At 51.5% G+C, this 15,410-nt stretch overlaps 1 protein-coding gene across 1 annotated transcript in view; it reads left to right on the plus strand.

The window, feature by feature from the left end:
• Positions 1-1,178: 1,178 nt before the first annotated feature.
• The window catches only part of ARAP3 (ArfGAP with RhoGAP domain, ankyrin repeat and PH domain 3), a 23,100-nt gene continuing 8,868 nt past the window's right edge, over positions 1,179-15,410 (plus strand). Inside the window, exons 1-18 of the mRNA XM_008569472.1 lie at positions 1,179-2,058; positions 2,177-2,238; positions 2,349-2,460; positions 6,056-6,256; positions 6,397-6,466; positions 6,728-6,848; positions 6,938-7,122; positions 7,204-7,310; positions 7,563-7,762; positions 7,860-7,945; positions 8,086-8,268; positions 8,436-8,571; positions 9,214-9,330; positions 9,769-9,916; positions 10,014-10,116; positions 12,791-13,010; positions 13,741-13,804; positions 14,044-14,207. Of these exons, the coding sequence (XP_008567694.1) occupies positions 1,535-2,058; positions 2,177-2,238; positions 2,349-2,460; positions 6,056-6,256; positions 6,397-6,466; positions 6,728-6,848; positions 6,938-7,122; positions 7,204-7,310; positions 7,563-7,762; positions 7,860-7,945; positions 8,086-8,268; positions 8,436-8,571; positions 9,214-9,330; positions 9,769-9,916; positions 10,014-10,116; positions 12,791-13,010; positions 13,741-13,804; positions 14,044-14,207 (2,803 nt within the window). The 5' untranslated portion in view covers positions 1,179-1,534. The remainder of the gene's footprint in view (positions 2,059-2,176; positions 2,239-2,348; positions 2,461-6,055; positions 6,257-6,396; positions 6,467-6,727; positions 6,849-6,937; positions 7,123-7,203; positions 7,311-7,562; positions 7,763-7,859; positions 7,946-8,085; positions 8,269-8,435; positions 8,572-9,213; positions 9,331-9,768; positions 9,917-10,013; positions 10,117-12,790; positions 13,011-13,740; positions 13,805-14,043; positions 14,208-15,410) is intronic.

A 15,410-nucleotide genomic window follows, 5' to 3' on the forward strand; every position in this document is an offset into this window, starting at 1 on the left:
CCTCCCCGCCGTGACCCGCCCCTCCCTCCCGTTGCCTGGCTTCTGCCCCCTCCCTCCTTGCCCCCTCCCTCCTTGCCCCCTCCTTCGCCGCAGCCCGAGCTGCTCGGCGCTGCCCGGCCCGCCCCCGCCTCTCCTGTCCCGTGGCGAGCACCTCTTGGTTCCCAGTCCCGTGCCCTCGGGCCGGGCTTGAGTCACTCGGGAGATTGGGCCTTGAGTCAGGGCCCAAGGCTCAGCCCCGGGCCCTGGCTTGAGAATGGAGCCTAGGCAGAGAGAGGCCAGAACTAATGCCTGGACGAGAGGGAGTCCTTGTTAGGGACCGAAAGCAACAGGGAGACAGCCGTGGCCCGGGGTCAGAGGCGGCCAGAAACACAGATGCAACTTAAGACCTAGTTAAAAGTGGGGACTGAGGCAAAGGCAAGTTTAATGACAGAGACTAAAACTCAGTGGGACAAGGAGAGGGGGACAAAGATGGATTTAGAGGTAGAGGTGGAGATGGAGTGGGGTGGGGACAGGGACAAGGCAGAGATAAAACTCATAGGAGACAGAATCAGAGATAGGTCTAGGGGGGCCAGGGTCAGGGTCAGGATAACCAAGTGCAACAGAGCTTCAGAGACCAGGGACATGGGCAGGGGAAAGGCAGGCTCAGAAAAGGAAGGCTTGGAGAAAGTAGAGGTAGGGGGGATGTCATTTCACACGGCCTGAGCCCCTACAGGGTGTGTGCGCGCACGCCTGTCAATGTGCTGCAGGTGGGTAGAGTGAAGACCCTGAGTACCCCTGGTCTTTCGCCCCTGATGTCTCTGGCTGTGTTCTCCACCCCATCCCTAATCCTCAAGAGGCCTATACCCAGGGCCAGGACCCGGTCGGAAACCCGCATGTTGGGATTGGTTAGGACTCTCTGGGCAGCCTGACCAAGGCAGGCAGGATGTGGGGGTGGCCAGGGCTGGAGGGCCAGGAAGGAAGTCTGAGCAGAGACAATAGGTGGAAGGGGAGGAGGAACTGGGAACAACCAGAATTAGGATGGTAAACCTGTACCTCATGCTCTGGAAACCAGTGGGAGTGGGGTCTGCACCTCCTTCCTCCCACCTAGCCTGCCCCTCTCCCCACCTATGCCACAGCTGGATCTAGCCATGTCATTTGCCCCCTCCCTGCCCATCCCTAGTATCTTGTCCCATTCTTAATCAGTTGAGTGTGCAGTAAGATAAGGGCAGAGATTTGACCCAGACCCAGGGAAGCAGGAGCTTGGGGGCCAGCACTAACACCAACTTGCTGTGAGCCTGGGGGAAGTTCCTTCCCCTCTCTAGGCCTCAGTTTCCTCAACTGCAAATGAAGGGACTCTCCTGTAATAAAAGAGCTCTTTCTGATGTTGTGGGATGGCTCTACCTCCAGATTGCAGGCTTTTAGGCATTTTTCTTTGGAGGAAGACTGAAGGCTGGTACCCCTTGTCCAGGCCTCAGACTTTGGAGCAGGGAGGGGAAATCTCAGCCTGAGCCCTCCCTTCACCCTGCCCCTCCCCCCAGCAATGGCCTGAGCCCCCATGGCTGCCCCTCAGGACCTGGACATCTCTGTGTGGCTGGCCACGGTGCACCTGGAGCAGTATGCAGACACGTTCCGGCAGCATGGCCTGGCTACAGCGGGTGCAGCCCGGGGCCTGGGCCACGAGGAGCTGAGGCAGTTGGGCATCAGCGCCACAGGGCACCGGAAGCGCATTCTGCGCCTCCTGCAGGCAGGCATTGCAGAGGGCTCCCTGGATCCCAAATTGGAAAGTACCATGGAGCCATCCCCCAGCCCAGTCCCCCAAGCCCAGCCCCCCAAGCCTGTGCCCAAGCCCAGGACAGTGTTTGGTGGCCTCAGTGGCCCTGCCACCACCCAGAGGCCTGGGCTGAGCCCAGCCCTCTCGGGACCAGAAGTGTCCAGGAGCCCAGAGTCCAGACCGAGGTCCCCTCCTCCCCCGACGTCCTCCTCTGAGCAGCCTTCAGCCCTGAATACTGTGGAGATGGTGCCCAATGCCATCTACTTTGGCCTGGACTTAAGAGATGGAACACAGGCAGCTCAGGACACGTGAGTGGGGTTGGCTCCCTAGGAATCTGATGCTGGGGGTGAGGGGGATGGGGGAGCAGGGCGTGAAGGCTTGTCCTTGCTCTTTTCCCTCTAGTAACCAATAGACATTTCTCTTCAGGGCCCCAGACAGCTCCCAGACAGCTGCCCCCACCCCTGCCCTCAGGCCCACAACAGGCACAGGTAGGTGGGTTATCATGGGTTGGGATGAGAGGGATAGCGCCCTTCAGGACTTCAGACACTCCCCCCCGATCTCCTCTTCCCTTTGTCTTCCTCTCTCTTCCTGCTGGCAGTGCACATCATGGATCCTGGTTGCCTGTACTATGGGGTCCAGCCTGTGGGGGCTCCAGGGGCCCCTGACAGAAGAGAAGGCAGAGGTGTCTGTCAGGATGGGGCTGAACACAGGTGAGTACTCAGTAGGGTAGTGATGGGAGGAGAGAGGAAACTCGAGGAGCAGTTGAGCTGGTGGTGGCCACATGTGCAGTTATTCATCAAATGTGCATTGAGTGTCCACTGTGTGCCAGCTAGGCACCCAAGATGCAGGAGGAATATAACAGACCCAGTGGGGCAGACAGGAAATAGAACAAGTAGACAAATAAATTGATATAGAATTAAAAATTGGGAGTAATGTTTTTCATCTTTCCATTCAACAAATACTTGTTGAGCAACTATCACATGGCAGATGTTGATGCCTGGGATTCATCAGTGTACATAGAAATCCCTGCCCTTGTGAGGAGATAGTCAATTAATAAACATAATAAGTTATATAGTATGTTAAAAGGTATTGAATACCATGGAAAAAATAAAGCAGGGGAAGAGGGCTTGGGGATAATGTAGGGGGACTGCAGTTTTTCATTAAGAGTTATTGGAGCATTAAGAAGATGACATTTGATAGCTCAGTTGGTTAGAGTTCAGCTTTATAACACCAAGGTCACAGGTTCGTATCCCTGAACTGGCCAGCTGCCACCACCCCCCATTCCCCCAAGAGAAGGTGACATTTGAGCAAAAACTTGAAGAAGGTGAGGGAGTTAGCAATAAAGCTATCTGCGGGAAGAGTATCCCAGGCAGGGGGAGTGGCCAGAACAGAGGCTTCAAAGAGGGCTTGTAACCAGAGGATCCAGGAGCAGTGGGCAGATGGGCCAGGGTCGGAGCAGTGGTAGGAGATGATGTCAGAAAAGTAAAAGGGGCTAGATCAGGTAGGACCTTGTAGGGACTTTCACTTTTACTCAAAGTGAAATGGGAAGACGTTGGAGAGGTTTTGACTCACATTTTATTCATTTATTTTGGTGGCTGTTTGGTACAGGGATCTGAACCCTTGACCTTGGTGTTATAACACCACACTCTAACCAAGTGAGCTAACCAGCCAGTCTTGAGTCACATTTTAAAAGGATCCCTCTGGTTGCTCTGTGGTCTGTAGGGGACAAAAGCAGAACTAAGAGAACAGTTAGGGGGTTACTGTAGTCATCTAGGTGAGAGATTTCAGAGTATGGTAGAGATGATGAGAAATGGCTATGTTTTGAAGGCAAACTGCCAAATTAACGTGGAGTGTGAGAGAAAAAGAGCAGTCAAGAATGACTTTGAGGACTTTGGGCTGAGCCCGTGCCATTCAGCATGGTAGCCGCTAGCCACATGTGACTACTGAGCATATGAACTATGACTAGTCTGAACTGAGATGTGTTGTAAATGTAAGGTACCTACTAGATTTTGAAAACTTAGTACAAAAAAAGCAATACTGGATGAATATAACAGATAGAGATATAAATTATCTTAGTAATTTTTATATTGATTACATACTAAAATGTTAATGTTATGAACATATTGGGTTAAATAAAATATTAAAGTTAATTTCACCGGTTTCTTTTAAATTTTTGTTTTATGTGGCTATTAGAAAACTTAAAATTACATATGTGGCTTGCGTTGACTTCTGTTGGACAGCACTGTTCTGAGCAACTGAAAGTTCCTGGAGCTGCGATGTTCTGGAGTGGGGCAGACTGTGCAGGTGGGGGTGGGGGGTAGACCAGGAGTTCAGTTTTGTGTGTGTTGGATTTGAGGTGTAATACATCCACACAGACCATTGGATATGCCAGTCTAGAGTCTGCGTGAGAGGTCTGAGCTGGAGATCTAAATTTGGGATTGTCAGCATTTGGGTGGGTATGTAGCTGTGAGTGAGTGTAGATGGAGAAGAAGACCAAGATCACAGCTCTGGGGCACTCCCATATCGAGAGGTTTGGGAGGAGAGGAAGAATGAGCAAAACAGACAGAAAAGAAATGGCTGGTAAAGTAGAAAGAAAACCAGGAGAATTTGATGTCATAGGAGCCAAGTAAAGGATGAAGGAGAGGACAACCGTGTCATGTGCTGCTGAGTAAGACAGGACTGAGAATCGACCTCTGGAGTTGGCAATGTGGAGGTCACTGGGGATCTTGACAAGTGCAGTCTTGGAGTGGTGGGGGTGAAAGGCTGATCAGAGTGGATTTCGAGAGAGAATGGAAGGAGAGGAGTTAGAAACATATACACTGTGTTTTTGAGTTTTTTTGCAAAGAAGAGTGGAGAGTTAAAGTGACTGTTAATAGTGAAAGTAGAGTCAAGAAAAGGGTTTTTTATAGGATGGGATGTATGTTTGTAGTTGAATAGAAATGACCTGGTAGGGAGGGACAATTAGCTATGTAGGGGAAAGGGGGGCGGGGTCCGAAGCAATGTGTTTGCGTAGGTGAGAGAATAGGATCAAGTGCACAGAGGAGGGCCTGGCTTTAGACAGAGGTGTTTATTATAGACACAGGAGGAAGGCAGAGTATGTGTGTGAATTGGGTAGATGTGGTGCTAGGAGTCTGTGAGGGTTCTTGTCTGATTGCTTCAATTTCTCAGCGAAGTAGGAAACTTTTATTATAGACACAGGAGGAAGGCAGAGTATGTGTGTGAATTGGGTAGATGAGGTGCTAGGAGTCTGTGAGGGTTCTTGTCTGATTGCTTCAATTTCTCAGCGAAGTAGGAAACAAATCAAATAGAGCAGCGGTTCTCAACCTTACCTGTACTATAGCCTGGGCAACCTCTAAAACTACAGGTGCCTGGGCCCCACTCCCAGAGATTCAAATTTAAGTGTCTGGTATGGAGCTCATTTGCTGATATTTTTTTAAAGTTTCTCAAGTGATTTTGAGCTGTTTAGGTTGAGAACCACTGGAAAGTGATAGAGAATAATAGAGGAATCTACTCTGATGGTCAAGGAAGGCCTCTCTGTGAAGAAGACACAAGCAAAGACCTGAAGGCTGAGAAAAAGCAGCCCAGGGAAAGATGGAAGGAAGCATGTTGTAGGCAGAGAGAACAGCATGTGCAAAGGCTCTGGAAGAGGGCAGAGCATGTGGCTGGACTGTAGCAAACAAGGGTGGGAGTGACACAGATGAGCTCAGGGGAGTAGCTATGGGTCTCACCGTACGAGTCCTTGCAGCCCACAGTAAAGAATTTGGGTTTAGTCCAAGTGCAAATGGGATATCATTGAAGTGTTTCATGCAGGGGAGTGAAATGGTGTCATGTGCATTTTTAAAAGAACAACCTGGTGGCTGTGGGAGAATGGATTTGGGAAGGAGGGCAGGAGTGAAAGCAGGCGACCCGTTAGGCAGTTTGCATCATGCTAGTGAGAGCTGATGGGAATTTGGTCCAGGGAGCGAAGGTCAAGAACTTTTTTGAGAAAGAACCAATAATTGATTAGATATGAGCAACCATGTCAGGTAGCCATCTACACAGCCCTTCCCAACTTCTCCACGCAAATAATACTAATGGCAGAGGAGAGGGACTGAAAATTTTCCAATAAAAATTCCAAGCATTCTCAGGGAAGAAGCTTCACACTAATCTTCTGGGTTCCCATCCTTCCTATTCCCCTGTTTGAAAAGCAGATCCAGTACCTGCCAGGCATTCTATGAGATGCTGTGGGTGGAGGTGGAGAAATTACAAAGACGGTGTCCAGGTACTGGGTCTAATGTGTGTCCCTCTTTGTCTTGTCCCCAGAAGGCTCAGCAGGCAGGATCTGGAGGCACGGGAGGATGCTGGCTATACCAGCCTTGAGCTACCTGGAGACTCCATCCTCTCACTGCCCACCCTGGACATCGAGACCAGTGATGACCTCATTTCACCCTATGCCAGCTTCTCCTCCATGGCAGACCGCCCCACACCCCTGCTCACTGGCTGGCTAGACAAGCTCTCCCCTCAGGGGTGGGGTTGCTGGGAAGGGAAGGGAAAGGAAAGAGGCTGGGAGGTGGGGGGAGCAGGTCCCAAGTGCCTCCAGACGCCATGATCTTCCTCACCCCATTAAACCTTGAACACTCACTGATCTTGGCTCCTTCCCTCTTCAGAAACTATGTCTTCCAGAAGCGCTTTGTGCAGTTCAATGGGAGGAGCCTGATGTACTTCGGCAGTGACAAGGTAGGGGACTGGGAGATGCCACATGGAGACTGGGGTGAAGGAGAGGAAGGGCTGAGAGAGGCTCAGGACTGCAAGGAGGGAAACCCATGGTGAGGGGGTGGTCACCACATGATTGATGTCAGCATTTAAAGTTGCTGGCTTTGCGGCTGTACCCACTGTGTGTAATTTGAGTGCTGATCTCATGACAGCTGGTGCTAGACCCAGGAGTCAGTGCACATGGCTCAGTTCCTATCCCTATGGGTCACTGGGCTCTCTCCCCAGGACCCCTTCCCCAAGGGCGTGATCCCTCTGACTGCCATTGAGATGACCCGCAGCAGCAAGGACAACAAATTCCAGGTCATCACTGGCCAGAGGGTGTTCGTATTCCGCACAGAGAGTGAGGGTAAGGGCCAAGGTCCACTGGGTCAGGGCAGGAGACAGGGAGGCTGTGTATGTACACAGCCCACTGACCTGCTTCCTGTCCCCCACCAGCTCAGCGCGACATGTGGTGTTCCATGCTGCAATCCTCTCTGAAGGAGCAGCGCCTCCTGGGTCACCCCCGGCCTCCCCAGCCGCCCCGACCTCTCCGCACAGGTATGCTGGAGCTGCGCGGACACAAGGCCAAGGTGTTTGCTGCCTTGAGCCCTGGAGAGCTGGCACTGTACAAGAGTGAGCAGGTGAGGAGCACGGGGCCAGGGCTGAGGGGCCTGGCCTAGTTTATTCTGCCACCTCATGGTGCCCACCCCCCACCCCACCAGGCTTTCTCTTTGGGCATCGGGATCTGCTTCATTGAACTGCAAGGTTGCAGTGTCCGGGAGACCAAGAGTCGAAGCTTTGACCTGCTCACACCCCATCGCTGCTTCAGGTGGGGCTCAGACTGGTGGGAGGCAAGGCTGAGGGACTTTTGGGGAAGGCACAGGGTGCAGAGGACCGGAGGGCTCCTCAGTAGGATGTCAGTGGATACACACTGATAAGAGTCAGTGAGCAGGGTAGAGATGTCAGGAGGGTCTGGGCTGGCCCAGACATGGCCTGTGATGTCCTGCAGGAATGGCCAGTGGGATGGGACATGGCGGGAGGGGGGCGTCCATGCCCATGGCTTGGCTATCCACCCCCTTAGCTTCACAGCAGAGTCTGGGGGGGCTCGGCAGAGCTGGGCAGCGGCTCTGCAGGAAGCCGTAACTGAGACCCTGTCTGACTACGAGGTGGCTGAGAAGATCTGGTCCAATCGGGCAAACCGGCACTGTGCAGACTGTGGGGCCTCCCGCCCAGACTGGGCTGCTGTCAACCTGGGGGTGGTCATCTGCAAACTGTGTGCAGGTGAGGGCTGGGGCCTCAAGCCCACATGGGAAGTGGGATGGGGGCTGGGTCGGAGGGCTCAGATTACCCATACCATATGCTTCTCACACCCTAACAGGTCAGCACCGGGCCCTGGGATCTGGGATCTCCAAGGTGCAAAGCCTGAAGCTGGACACAAGTGTCTGGAGTAATGAGATAGTGCAGGTGAGGTCTGAAGAGGGAGAAGGTGGGAAGGATTCAGGGGGAGCATCCAAAAATAAGCCTTGGCCCAGCTTGGGGACAGGTCTGGAGTGTCTGGGGACTCAAGTTTCTGTCACTCACCTCTGTCCCTTGTCTTCCTACAGTTGTTCATTGTCTTGGGAAATGATCGTGCCAACCGCTTCTGGGCAGGAGCTCTACCCCCAGGTGAGGGGCTGCATCCAGATTCGACTCCTGGCCCCCGGGGAGAGTTCATCTCCCGAAAGTACCGGTTGGGTCTGTTCCGGAAGCCCCACCCTCAGTATCCTGATCATAGCCAGCTTCTCCAGGTAGGAGGGACAGGTTGGAGCTGATCTGGGAGAGGCGGGAGGGGAAGCAGTCTCTGAGTTGGAATGCCTACACTTGGGTGGTGGGGGCTGTTTTGGGTGATCGGAGGACTGTCTCCAGGGCTCTCGGTTGGGTTTGGGAGCTGACAGAGGCCCATCCCTCCCTGCAGGCACTGTGTGCAGCTGTGGCAGGACCCAACCTGCTGAAGAACATGACCCAGCTCCTCTGTGTTGAGGCCTCTGAGGGCGAGGAGCCCTGGTCCCCTTCGGCCCTTGATGGCAGCTTCCCTGGCCTCCTTCCCCAAGGTCATCCCCTCAAGTGTCTCTTCTCTCTCCCCCCAGGAACTCTCACCCCCAGTCTGTGATTTGGTTCTCCCAGGGGGCCCCAATTACCCCATCATCTGGCCCAGCACAGTAGTGCAGCCTGGGCAGTTTCCCAACCCCTCAGATCCTCCAGGGCCTATTTCCTGGTGTCATGAGATGACTGATGATGGTCATGGCCTGGACTGGGTCTGGATGTTCCAGGTGCTGGTTCACCCCTGACAGAGTCAACAAATAGGTCAGGTCTCATCTCCCTGGGGACAGTCTGATCTTTCAAAGAAGTGGTCGGCTTAATGATGCTGGCCTCCATTGGTCAAGCCAGAGGGACCAAGACACTCACAGGATGGCCTGTGCTCTGAGGTCCCTACCAGGAGCTTACTGCCTGATTGGCTGTCTGGTGAGGAGAGGCAGTGGGCAAGGGCTGGGCTAGAGGCCTCCCTGTCTCATCACCCCCTTCCACCCTCTATTCTAGTCTGGGTAGTGAGAGGTCCAGCTGCATTGGGTTCTGCTTGGCCACGCTGCCGGTAGAGTTGGCTCTCATTGTCTCCCTTCATTCGATCCCTTTCCCAAAGGGAGTCAGGCGATCCTATTGCACTGGTCTAACTTGATCACTTCTTCCACTTGTAGACTCCTCCCCCGGTGTGTACAATGAGGTGGTGGTGCCTGCCACTTACAGCAGCTTCCTGTACTGTGGTCCCATCAGCAACAAAGCTGGACCCCCACCCCCTCGCAGGGGCCGAGATGGTGAGGAGGAGCCAAGGGACGGGAGGAGACAGGGGCAGAAGTAGGACGGGTGTGAGTGTACTGCAGAGGGACACAGAGGAGAGGGATGGGATGGGAAAGTGAGGCCACACCCTGGCATGGGCTGGGGTGCCGGGACGAGAGCTGGACCATGCCAGGTGGCAGCATTGGGTGAGAGTTAAGAGCCTCTGCTCTGAGGTCAGACTGGGTCAAATCCCAGCTCTGCTACTTCCTCCCTGTGACTTGAGCAAGCTACTCAAACTCTGAGCCACAGTTTTTCCATTTGCAAAACAGGACTGAATATAATACCCACCTCACAGGGTTATTGCACAGATCACATAGGATTATAAATAGGTAAAAGGCTTGGCATAGAATATATATCTGGTAAATGGGAACTATGACTGTGGGGGCAGCACAGCTGACCATTTCTTTCCCCTTTAGCTCCTCCCCGCCTGTGGTGTGTGCTGGGAGCAGCTCTGGAAATGTTTGCATCAGAAAGCAGCCCTGAACCCCTCAGCCTCATCCAGCCCCAGGATGTTGTATGTCTGGGTGTGAGTCCCCCACCCACTGACCCAAGTGACCTTGACAGGTAACAGCCCCCCTGGGCTCATGGAGCTCCCCCTTTCTTTTCCTGATCCCCAGCCTGACAGCCCCCATTCTCCTCCCTGATGTCATTTTCTCTCCAGGTTCCCCTTTTCTTTTGAGCTCATCCTCACTGGTGGGAGGATCCAGCATTTTGGCACAGATGGAGCTGACAGTCTGGAGTCCTGGACCAGTGCCTTGGGCAGAGTGAGATGGCCGAGACCCCTCCACAACAACTTATGGTTTTCCTGTCCCCACCTGCCCCCATCCTGTCCTCTCTTACTCCTGTAGCCACTTCCACTAACACCTGACGTTGACTGAGTACTTATTCTGTGTCAGGCCCTGTGTTAAGCACTGTCCACCTCAATATCTTATTTAATTTTCCCAACAGCCCTCAGAGGTAAGGATTATTAATATTTTAGACATAAGGAAACTGAGTCTCAGAGGTTATGAAGTCACTTGGTGAATGTCACGAAGCTAGGAGGCAGCAAGGCACAGGACTAAAATCAGGCCTCTGTCTCCAAAGCTCATGCCCCAACCTCACTGTGCCATGGCCTTTTCCCACAGAGAAGCTGCCTCTGACTCCCCTCCCCTCCCCCTGCCCCCAGTCCCCCAGCAGGCCCAGAGGCAAAGTTCCCTTCTATGTCCCAGCTTCTCCATTCCTAGACAAGCCAATCTCCATCCTGTACCCCATTCCCGGAATTAAAATTTCAGGCCCTGGAGTCAGACATCCTGGGATTTGAGTCGTACACCTCACAGCCTGATGAGCTTTTCCACATCTGTAGAGTGGGTGTAAAAGACTCACCCCCTGGGGTTGAGGATTAAGTGACATGTGAGGCCCACACACTGCAAGCCCTCAATATGTGGGTTTTGAAATAATAATGATGGTGGTGGTGATGACGAGGACGACAATCTCTCCCATCCTAAAACAGCTTTGCCCTAAGCTCTGCTCCATCTTCAACTTTTCACCCTGGCTCCCTCCTTCTCCTGACAACTGCTCAGAGTGTCGTGTGCAGCCTGCAGTTCTTCCTTAACCCCTCACAGCTGCCCTTCTCTGCCTGTGTTCCCCTGAGCCGCTACCCTGCAGGTCACCAGTGGCTTCCCATTCCCAAAGTCCAAGGGCTACCTCTGGCCCCCTCAAAGGCATCTCTGCAGCATCCGACACCCCTCTGTAGGAAATGCTCAACTCCTCTGGCTTCTGACCCCACTTTTCCAGTCCTCCTAGAAATCCTCACACGAACAACATTGTCTCCGTATCCTCTCAGGGCTCTGTCTGTCCTTCCAAACTAGGTCTGAGTCTCCTCTTATTAGTATCTATGCCTTCCAAAAATCGAGCCCATCCTTTAAGGCAGTGCTACCTAAAGTTGTGTTCTGAAGACTGTCACACCGTACTGGGCCATGGAATATTTGTTATGGTCCATGACAGGATAAGCACAGAACTTGAGAGTAAGCATTTAGAATCTTTTATAGCAATTTGACAGAGTAATTTTATGTATTCAATGTAATTATAAAAATTAAGGACTTGTATGTCTTTGTTTTTTCATAACAACTCATTTTTATAGTTTTTAATGAAAGTATTGGTTAGTGAAAAATTGGAACTTCAAAAAAAAAAAAAAAAAAGGAAAAAAACCCTGGTCCTTTACCACTGGTAGTTTGAGAACTGAGAATCACTGCTTTGAGGTCATCCTCAAACACCCCTTCCTCCATGAAGCCTCTTCCCAGGCCCCTGGGGTGGTGGAACTTCCCAGGGCATCCTGACTCCTCAGTTATGGCATCTTGGCTACTCATTCTTTCTTACCCCCACACCCCAATTAAGGGCACAAGGCTGTCATGCAGGGGTATTCTTAGTGTTGGCTGGAACAAATTGAATTGAATTGAATTTCTTTCCTGTCTTTCTCCATCTATCTCATGTCTCCTCCTTGGGTTTCTCCTTTACTCTCTCCCTATTACTTTTCATTCCTTTCTCTTCTGCTTTCTTCTCATGTCTGTCCCTGCTTCTCCCTCTTCCTCTCATTCTCATTTCTCTGTCTCATGTCTCATCTCTTTCCCCATGCTGCTCTCTCCCCACCCTCCCCTCCAAACTAGGTCTGAGTCTCCTCTTATTAGTATCTATGCCTTCCAAAAATCGAGCCCATCCTTTAAGGCAGTGCTGCCTAAAGTTGTGTTCTGAAGACTGTCACACCGTACTGGGCCATGGAATATTTGTTATGGTCCATGACAGGATAAGCACAGAACTTGAGAGTAAGCATTTAGAATCTTTTATAGCAATTTGACAGAGTAATTTTATGTATTCAATGTAATTATAAAAATTAAGGACTTGTATGTCTTTGTTTTTTCATAACAACTCATTTTTATAGTTTTTAATGAAAGTATTGGTTAGTGAAAAATTGGAACTTCAAAAAAAAAAAAAAAAAAGGAAAAAAACCCTGGTCCTTTACCACTGGTAGTTTGAGAACTGAGAATCACTGCTTTGAGGTCATCCTCAAACACCCCTTCCTCCATGAAGCCTCTTCCCAGGCCCCTGGGGTGGTGGAACTTCCCAGGGCATCCTGACTCCTCAGTTATGGCATCTTGGCTACTCATTCTTTCTTACCCCCACACCCCAATTAAGGGCACAAGGCTGTCATGCAGGGGTATTCTTAGTGTTGGCTGGAACAAATTGAATTGAATTGAATTTCTTTCCTGTCTTTCTCCATCTATCTCATGTCTCCTCCTTGGGTTTCTCCTTTACTCTCTCCCTATTACTTTTCATTCCTTTCTCTTCTGCTTTCTTCTCATGTCTGTCCCTGCTTCTCCCTCTTCCTCTCATTCTCATTTCTCTGTCTCATGTCTCATCTCTTTCCCCATGCTGCTCTCTCCCCACCCTCCCCTGCCTCTGCAGTGGTTCTCCCCACTGAGCTGTCACCAGCTACTGGGCCCTGGGCTGCTGCGGCTGGGCCGCCTGTGGCTGCGGTCCCCCTCCCACACAGCACTGGCCCCTGGCCTCTGGCTGTCAGGGTTTGGCCTCCTTCGTGGTGACCACCTCTTCCTGTGTCCAGCACCGGGCCCTGACCCCCCAGCTCCCGAGGACATGGTGCATCTACGGCGGCTACAGGAGATCAGTAAGCCGGGGTGGTGACAGGGATGAGGGTGGCCATGGGGGTGGATGGGAGTGGACCTATTTTATTTGGAGGTCCCTATGGGAAACAGCAGAATATAGTGGCTTCAGGCACAAGTTCTGAAGTCATACTGCCCAGATTTAGACCCTACCTCCATCACTTCCTAGCTATGTGCCCTTGGACAAGTTACTAGCCTTTCTGCCTTAGTTTTCTCATCTTTAAAATGAGCAAAATAACAAGACCCTCCTCAGACAGTTGTAGTGAAGTTCAAATAAGGTAATGCATATAAAGCACTTATGACAGAGCCTGGCGGGAGGCATCTTATAGTGCTCAATAAGTACTATGTGTTATAAATGTTATTGTTATTATTTGGAGTCACTTGTTAGTTGGAGACTGGGAGAGGGGACTGGGTAACCTCACTGCTCTCCTTCCTCCTAAAAGAGGGACAGTGTAGGATAATGTTTTTGGACTTTGGAGACAAGAGACCTGAGTTCAAGCTCAGCTTTGCCATTTTATAGCAAGTAATATGAGGCAAGTTACTTAACCTTTCTGGGCTTTAATGTGTCACCTGTAAAATGGGGGATAATAGTACATAACTTATGGGATTTCATGGAGCATTGTTTGTAAGTCTTCTAGCTTGTCACCTACATACCTTAAGCACCTAATAAATAGTAGTCACTATGATGATGATGATGATAATGGTGGTGTTAATGTCCAGTGATTCCCCTCCTAGGTGTGGTCTCTGCAGCTGACACCCCAGACAAGAAGGAGCATTTGGTCCTGGTGGATACCGGAAGGTAAGTGCTGCTCCTACTCCTGACCCCGGGTTCCCCTTTCTAGAGCCCATCACCCTCTACCCTGGCCTGCTGTGCCACTGCCCACTTTCTCAAAGTTGCTTCCCCAGTTCAGAGACCAGCTAGGTTGGGTGTTGCTGCCCCCTGCTGGTGACTCTGGGAAGTCTGGTCCCTGTGCCCCTCGGCCTCTCAGTCGGAGGACCCTTTGGAGCTAGCTCTGACTCAGGCCTCTTGGGTCTCAGGACCCTGTATCTTCAGGGGGAAGGCCGGCTGGACTTCTTAGCGTGGAATGCAGCCATTGGAGGAGCGGCTGGTGGGGGCGGCACAGGGCTGCAGGAGCAGCAGATGAGCCGGGGTGACATTCCCATCATAGTGGATGCCTGCATCAGTTTTGTCACCCAGCATGGTGAGTGGGCACTGGCTGACACTGAGACCAGGGGTAGGGGGTGGGGAGGTGAAGAATATGGGCAGAGCCACAGTGGGGGATGGTCACCTGCAAGAGATTTTCCTCCAGAGACTGCAGCCTGACACTAACTGACCATATGACTCTTGGCAAGCTGCTTTGCTCTTCTGGGCCTCAGTTCCCTATTCTGTAAGATGTGGCTAGCAGTCCTCATTTTTCAGGATAGTGGTGTTAGTGAGATAATGCATGTAAAGCACTGAGTGCAGAGCCTGGCAGGTAGTAAGTGTTCAGAGGCAGCTGATATAGGGTCATGGATATGGAGGGTGAGAGCAATACTGAAACTAATGCGACTGAGGACATACAGTCATGGTGAACAAACAGGGGCAGTTATGAGGCAAGAGCCAAGCTGAGCAGCAAAATCCCTGAAGGTTTGAGAATTGTTCAAATGTGGGAAGTTTTCCAAGCATGAAGGGTCAGCTATGCAAGTGGTTCCCAGACTTCTTTGTGAGGTTTTACCTGTTTTTTTTCTCCAGCCCAAGTAAGGACCAAATAGAATCCATTTCCCCTGTGAACCTTCTTTAGAAGGCTCGACTGTTGAGAAAGAAAATTCACAAAAAACTAAGGAGGGCAGTAAGGGGGAAAAAAAGGCACCTACATGAACCTACAAGTAATTGTGCTTACTAGTCACACAATGGATAGACATTTCCCATGCCTTGGCAGTAGCCTCATTCAGTGACTTCCCTACTCACTAGATCCCTATCCTCTTCTCAGCCTCCCTTATGTTGAGAGGAGGAATTAAGTCAGAGGCCCAGTGAGAAAGCCCTGGAGAAAGAGTATGGGAGTTCATACCCTCCTCTCCAAGTTTCCTGCACCACCACTGTTTATCCAACAGATATTTGTTGAGCTGCTACCATGTGCCATACACTGGGGAGATGACAGTGAACAGGGAAGGTCCTATGAAGGTTGTAGACTAATAGGAGGGACGGGTAATAAATAAGAAAACAAATACACAGATGCTTCTCAACTTGTGATGGGGTTACATCCCAGTAAACCCACTGGAAATGGAAAATATAGTAAGTCGAAAATGTATTTAGGGCCGGCCCGGTGGCGCACTGGAGAGTGCGCCGCTTGGGAGCGCTGCGGCACTCCTGCCGAGGGTTCAGATCCCATGTGGAGACTGGTTCCCGCTCACTGGTTGAGCGCGGT

Source organism: Galeopterus variegatus, unplaced genomic scaffold, assembly GCF_000696425.1.
Source record: "Galeopterus variegatus unplaced genomic scaffold, G_variegatus-3.0.2 Scaffold502, whole genome shotgun sequence".
NCBI classification, from domain to species: Eukaryota; Metazoa; Chordata; class Mammalia; order Dermoptera; family Cynocephalidae; genus Galeopterus; species Galeopterus variegatus.